General features: G+C 44.7%; 1 protein-coding gene across 2 annotated transcripts in view; it reads right to left on the reverse strand.

The window, feature by feature from the left end:
* Window positions 1-6316, reverse strand: part of ST6GALNAC5 (ST6 N-acetylgalactosaminide alpha-2,6-sialyltransferase 5) — a gene marked incomplete at both ends in the record, with an annotated part of 161401 nt that extends 155085 nt beyond the window's left edge. For both annotated transcript variants that reach the window (XM_079778024.1, XM_079778025.1), the window contains 2 exons: window positions 5258-5503; window positions 6302-6316. In XM_079778024.1, the coding sequence (XP_079634150.1) occupies window positions 5258-5503; window positions 6302-6316 (261 nt within the window). The remainder of the gene's footprint in view (window positions 1-5257; window positions 5504-6301) is intronic.
* Between the last annotated feature and the right edge of the window lie 1250 nt (window positions 6317-7566).

Consider the following 7566-nt stretch of genomic DNA (forward strand, 5'->3'; position numbering starts at 1 on the left):
CTATTAGGCCTTCAATGAGTATTTACTAAAGACTATGATTAGTTAAAAAAACACCCAGAAACAAATTTGCTATAGAACACACATAGTGATGATTAAAAATGTTGCAAATGATGATTTTCAAATTTTAACATGCACAAGAATGGCAAAGAAAGCCTGTAAAAATATAGATTCCTGCCCAGCCGGTGTGGCTCAGTGGTTGAGTGTCATCCCAGGAACCAAGAGGTAGCAAATATTGTGAGGTTGCGGGTTTGATCCCCAGAAGGGGACATGCAGGAGGCAGCCAATTGATAATTCTCTGTCATCATTGATGTTTCTATCTCTCTCTCCCTCTCCCTTCCTCTATGAAATCAATATATATAATCATTCCCAAAGATTCTTATGTTTTAAATAATTTCTTCTTTTCCCTTCCCATTATTATTATAACAAATTTAAGAATGATGAGACATACCAGGGCCTTGGGACTGCACTGATGTTTCTTGTAAAGAAAAAACTTGACACCCTCCTTCCACCCCCACCCACACATCCTACTTTCTTTCAATAAATACTTATTGTGTGCCCACTAGGTACCAAATGCTGATCTAGGGCTTGCAGTTAAACTGGTCAACAAGATGTACAAGTCATTTGCTCTCACAGTGCTTAGATTCTCTTGGAGGGAGGGCAAACAACAGACAAGTAAACTTGAAGATTATTTCAGAAAGTAAGAATTATAAGGAAAATAAAACAGGCTGATATAATAAAGAATGATTGTTAAGGAGGGGCTCTTTAAAGACTGTTGAGGAGGGGTCACAAGAAGATGACATCTGATCTGAGGGCTGAATGACCAGAGACATCTTTCTGCAAAAGATCTTAGGCAAGAGATTTACAGAGAAAGGAAAAAACAAGTGCAAAGGTCCTGAGGCAGAATGAGTATTCCAGGATCAGCAAGGAGGCCAGAATGCTTCGAACTTGAAAGGGAGCCAGGTCAGACTCATCCACCAGGTATGGCCTGGGCTTTGACATGGAAGTGTATTGGGATTCCTGCTGTGGGAAGCTGGATAAATACTCCTGGCTCTCATAAAATTAAGGAAGATTGATAAATGTCATATTAACAATTCTCCCATGAACAGTAACCACATTATCATAGCTCCTTACCCATGAACAAATAGTCCACATCATGTTCCCTTTGGTTGATGTTCGGTGAAAACGGGGCTTCATTATCAGTAGTCGATTATATTTTGTACTACTTGAGTACTGAAAATTAGCTTGCTTTGGATCTATTTAAAAACCAAATTATTTATAATTCACTGGATGACTCCAATACCATAAAATAGAGTATAATAAATAGTATAAACTTGTATTTGAGTATTTACATACTTTTCTAAAGGAAGAATACTTATGCCATAATTTCAAAGTAAGTTATATGGCATGTGCCCCCCATCCCCCCCCTTTTTTTTTTTTTGGTTTTGAATTACTTTCTAACTCTTGCATTGGTTTGTTGTATTTCAACTGGACATCTACCAATTAATAATTATAGTACTATTACCTTTCAGCAGTTTGTTTTGCTTGAATAACTGAAAACTTATGGAAGAAAAGAGGCAAAGAAAGAAGCAAGAAGCATGCTACAGGTATGTCTAAAATCCACTCCTGGGAGCTACTACTGAAGCAAGGAGATAGCAGCTTGGCTTCAGACCCCATTGATCACTGCCCTTTTCTAAGCCCTCTCTGAAAAGGGCAGTCCGGGTGACAAATGGACTTTCTGTGATAAGGGCTCCTGTCCACTAGAAATGGGAATCAGCTCACAGTTTCATTTCACAGAGTCCACCAGATGGTAAATAACTTTATCTACCCAGACCAGATCCAGACCGGAAATAGAATGGTGCTCCAGGCCCCCTTCCCCTCTGCTGGGAGACTTGGAGCTTTCCTCAGAGGGTTGCTTGATCGAGTGTACGTGTGTGTGTCAGTTTGGTTACATATTATGCTGCAGTTCTAAATGCAGAAGATTCTCCAAATTGGCTTCTTTGCTTCCATCTGGCCAATAAGGTTAGAATCAATGGCTTTTAAAAACGGGAACCAAGCAAGTAATGGCAAGATACAGATGCAGTAGCTGCAATGACAGACGTGTAAGAAGGCGGAAATGAACTGGTGAAACCCTTGTGGGGAAAGGGCTGGGGGAAAGGTATTGGAAATTAAGAGAAAGAATCCAACAACAACAACAACAAAAATGAAATGCCTTCATTATCACAAGAAACTCCAAGTAGCCTTCACTTGGTCCTACTGGAATTACAATTTCAGCCCGCGTCATCTGTAAAAGAGGGAGTAGGAAATATGACCATGGAAAGCGATATTTTAAGCTTCAACACATATTGCTCATCACTGACTTGACTTGCAGCATGTCTTTCAACAAAGGCATACAGTGATTTAATCTCAACAGCAATTTAGTCTGCTGCTGCACGAGACAAGGCTATCATTGCAGACAGACTGTAATTTGTGGAAGTCAGGTGCTTGGGATTAGGACCACCTGTTGAATTTAATCTTGGAGGTATAATGTTAATACCATCATAGAACAGAACAGAAACACTACATATTTCGCAGACTCTGGGACCTCTGGCCATGGAGATGTGAATAGTTTCCTAAGTGGTATCTGTAACTCTCCCCAGATTCTGTAAATCAGCGGCAAATAAAGAGTCTGTTGGAATTCTGATTCAATATGCAGCAGCATATGGCTTGGTGGTCATCACAGGCAGCACATCCTATAATTTTTCTAAGGCCTGATGTGAGAGTGAAAACAAAAAGAGCAATCAGAGTATCATCTGGTAATGTAACAAAAATAGAAAAGCTGTCATTGCCTACCCTCCCCGGTGATAATTGAAAAAAGAAAAGAAAAGAATTCCTAGCAATATTCTAACAAGTTTCTGCCTAAGCAAGAGTCTAGGAAGATCCCAAGTAAACATGATTAGACAGCACCTTTTGGAGAGAGGACAAATATTTTACACATGCACATTCAGACAGCCATCAGACATGGAACTCTGCCTAATTTCTGGCCAGCTAAATAGTAACAGTAAAGAGGGTCAATGATTGCATTTGGAGCAGAAGTTGATATGTAGCTCCATGGGTCCATTGGGAGGATGCTTAGAAAGAGGGCATAGATTTTAAGGTTTGCTTTTTTTCCTTTGCTTGGGTGGGGTAAACCCTGCTGAACCCTTTGCGTATGGGATTTTGTGACATACTGGTTTTCCATGAAAGAATTTCATTACTATAAATTATCTGCAAAGATTTTTCCTGGCCACGTTTATAATTCTCTGCTAACAATTTCAAGGACATTCACACATATTTATCATGCCCACAACACTTCACAATTTCTAAAACCCTTTTACTACAGATTATCTCACTTTCTCATATAGAGTGTCAACATTCCTTCCAGAAAAAGATCTGTTCTTCATTTTAATGAACCAAAGCTCTAATACATTGAAAATGGAATATGACCTATTTGTGTGAATAAACACTGTTTTGAAAACATGAGGGCATCATATTTTGCCTTAGGCTATCCATGTTCTTAGCTGGTGTCCAGCAGAAGAGCACAAGGAGGAAAGTATTAGGAATATTTTCCCACAGGCCCATCAAAGCTCTCAGCAAATGTACCTTCTGACACCCTATTAATCAAAACTCCGCCAGTGCTAATACCATTTCCAGTAAACAATAGCTATGGAAACCCACTAAGTTCAATATATTCATCATTTCCAGTTACACATCCACCCACAGTCAGAGGCCGATCTCTAAACTTTCCTAGAACTCCAGCCCTTATCAGTTGCTCCCACATGCAGATACAAAGTATGTAATCAATCAGCAACTTAGAAAATTGCAGCGGGAATTGTAAAACTGATGACCCTCTCTACTTTTGATTTTGAGTCTACCACCAGGCCCCTCCCCCTAATCACTTTGTAATGAAATCTCTTCCTCTTTTCTGCTTCTCTGAATTCTTCCCAGTGCAAGTCCCATGTTTTCAAAGAAACTTTCATTGATCCTTCCAGGGGGCAGTGACCTATCTTTCTCATCTCTGTACCCAACAGTATTAACAGTTTACATCTTGCATTTCCTATACACTTATATCTATCACCCTGTCTATCTATCTATCTATCTATCTATCTCATCTATCTATATATCTATCTACACTTCATAGTAACCCCCTATCTCACCCCCAGGTAGTCAAAGACCCCTAAAAGCTGAGTCCTGTCTTAAATTCTTTTGTACCTTCCAAAACCCCTTAGCATTATTCATTGCACAAACGAGTGGAAATGTTTTGATTGTTTCTTTTAAAAAGTTTGGCTTTTTCATGCAGGGTAAGAGCAATCTTTCCACACAAAAGCAGTACATGCTAGCTATCACTTTGGTCTATAACCATAAAATCTAGTTATATTACTAGCAGATTAGTTAGGTGGTTTCAAGAAATCCTCTAACTCTCCAGAGCGGACACAGAGTGGAATTGTATTTTAATCAAAATATATTAGCTGCTTCAAATAAAGCGGAATGCATTTAAACTGTCTTTTCAGAATCAGAAAAGTTGATTAGGATTCTCCCAAAGGCTTCACACACTGAAACCAGACACTCATTATTCCAGGAAGAGGAGGCTCAATTTAAAAAATTTATCTTATTAATTATTAGCCAAGCCAGGCAGCGGCTTCCCGGGAAGCCAGAGGAAAACAGGCCCTCAGCGATGAGTTTCAAGCCAAGGGAAGCTGAGTTGGTGCCTCCAGCCTTGCGCGCCTGCCTGGGCACCGCTCTCCAGGGCAGTGGCAATTCTGCCCAGAGCAACCCAAGCAGAGATCAGAGGGGAGTCTTTGAGCCTGAGCAGCGGCCTCGCCCTCTGGTTCACGGTCAGAGGAACGCCAGGGCTGCTACTAGCGCCATCCCGGGTCAGTTCCCACAAAGGCGAGACTTGGCGGCCAAACTCTAGGCTTCCGGAAGCCAGCACACACCGGCCTCTGCAATTCTGGGTATCAGAGGGTTCAAATTCCAGGGCCCATTCCTGTTGGGACATTGGGCTTTGGGGCCCACTCATCCCATCCCTATTCCCTGGAAAACTTTGCATCCTTTTCCAAATAGGAATTCCTATCAAGTAGGAACCATCCCACCCACCCCAGCGGGTCCACCCCCCGCCCCCCCCTCCCGGCCTCTGTAAGGCACCTACTCACGGCGCCTCCCAGCCCCGGGAAAGAGGGCGGGTTTAGGTGTGCGGGATTCCCCAGCCGGCTGGCGTGCGAGTGGGCGAGCGAGCTGTCACCTTGTGGTCTGCCACGCCAAGGTATCCGTCCAGCGGTCGCGGTCCTGCGGGGGGCCCGGGGCGCGACGGGGCGCTGCTCTCCGCCGACGGCTGCGCGCTGCCGGTCGCCGCTGCCTGCGGCTGCTGCTGCTGTTGCTGCTGCTGCTGCTGGGAGGGCCGGTCCTTCTGGCCGCCGAGGCTGCTGTACACGAGCAACAAGCTGGTGCACATGGTGGTGAGCGCTAAACACACTGCCAGACCATGGCGCTGCGAGAGAGCAGAGAGCCGCTGAGAGCCCACCCAGTAGGAGCGCACCGGGTGAAAACACCCGCTAGACCCGGCCGGGGGAGAGCCCCGAGCGGGAGCTGGCCAGGGTCCTAGCGCGGCCGCGCGCAGCCCAGCCGGGTCAGAGGCGGCGCGGTTCCGTGGGTACCGCAGGGGATGCTCCCGAGGCGTAGCTGCTCTCGGCCCACGCCACCTCCCAGATCTCTCGGCAGAGGGCAGGTGGAGCGCGGCGCCCGGCTACTGGAGGGAGAGCGCGCCGGCGGGCGGAGAGGGCAGGGGTGGGGGTCTCTCGCACTTTGGGGAAGGGACTCTCTCTCTCGCCAACTCGCCTGCTGGAATCTCTAGCCTTTGCGTCCTCTCCTTTCTGGACCCGTGAGGCTTTACCTCGGCGATTCTTGCAAGTTTGAAATCATTCAAGGGAACCCAGAAAGTCTGCAAAGGTCTCCCCGCACCTCTCTTAGTTTTTGCCAGGCGGTTGCTTTTGGGTATCCCCCACCCCCGGAGCATTGCGCCCGCCACTCCAGCTCTCTGCTGGCCCCTCAGACTTCCTGCCGAGATCCAGGAGCCTACGCAAGCTGAGTTCATCCTGGCTCTGGGATACCTACCCAGGCAGAGCCCGGGAATCGCGAGGGGACACGGAGCAGGTGGAAAGTTATCCCTTTGTAACAGGCGACCTCGCGGGGCTGGGGTAGGCGCCCCTGGAGCTCTCCCACGCACCCCGGGGTCGCTGCTCCCGGGGGTCCCCGCCTCTGTTCCGAAGAGTTGTAACAAATGACTCACCATCAGGGTCTTCATTTTGGGCACCTCTTTTGTGCGGAATCCTCAGGCACATGCGTCCGGAGCCACTTTTTCTTGAAGGGTTTCCATGATGGGTGATGGGGCGCGGGCGGCTCTGATTTTAGCCCGGCGGCCGGCGGCGGCTGAGTGGGCAGGGGAGCCGCGGGACCCAGGGAGTGCCGCCGTTGCAGAGATTAGAGACAGAATTAAAACTGAACCGGACCCTCGTAGTCTCTCCGTGATCTACACAACTGCCGTCTGCCGCCGCCTGCTGGGTCCTAAAGCCCACTGCATCCCCCCCCTTCCCGCCCCCAAATATTCTTTTCAGCCTAATGGAATTTCTGGGGCGAGGGAGTTAACTGTGTCAGTACTACCACCCGTTGGTCCGAGAGCTTATTTATCTTTTATGAAATCATTAAAAAAAAAAAAGGAGAACCCAACTGGATTCTGAACGTGATTCCCATTTGAAAATTTGCAAACTAAATGTTCTGTTTTGTGATTTTTTTTAAAAAAAACAAGTCAACCGCCCAAATGTCAATAGCCCTATTTATAGCTCTTGCATTTATGTTTATTGTATGGGGAAATCTATCACAAAATAATTTTTCCAAAAAATTATTTATTATTTCAGATTTTCAATTGTAAGCTTTTTCATATTCTTCACCCTTAATTTTACTTTTCTAATCCAGTTATTCTCATGCAATCTTTTAATCACAATTTTAATCTAAGTTATTTCATTCATTATTTGTTTTAAATATTACAATTTTCACTGCTATCAGACCTTTGAAGTCCTTAGTGATTTCCAAGTGTAAAAACACTCAACCCATCATATCCACATGGTTAACTGAACCTGTGGAATCTCCCTAATTTTAATGAAAGATTTCTGGCTTTTGGAGATAGAACTGCTTACTGCTTATTTTAAAAGCCTCTTAAGGCCTTTGATGCTCTGCTCGTGTTAGTCTATTGCACTGATAGTACACAATTTCACATTCAAACCTTCAATTAAAAAAAATGTTAAACTTATTTTTTTATGTTGGAATTTCACACCAATATCCTGTTTAAAGGGTCCTCCCCCTCATGTTGAATTTCAAATGACATTTGTTAAATGTCTAATTTAGCTAAAAACATATTTCTTGTGAAATTGCTCAGTGAGAACAGTTGTATTAATATATTACTTAACACCTCACCTGTAGCAGTGTAATATTAAAGATTACATTAAGATGGAAATGATCAGCAGGCCAACTGAACCATAGGCATAATAAGAGCTTTCT

The sequence above is a fragment of the Cnephaeus nilssonii genome (assembly GCF_951640355.1).
Source record: "Cnephaeus nilssonii genome assembly, chromosome: 7".
NCBI lineage: Eukaryota > Metazoa > Chordata > Mammalia > Chiroptera > Vespertilionidae > Cnephaeus > Cnephaeus nilssonii.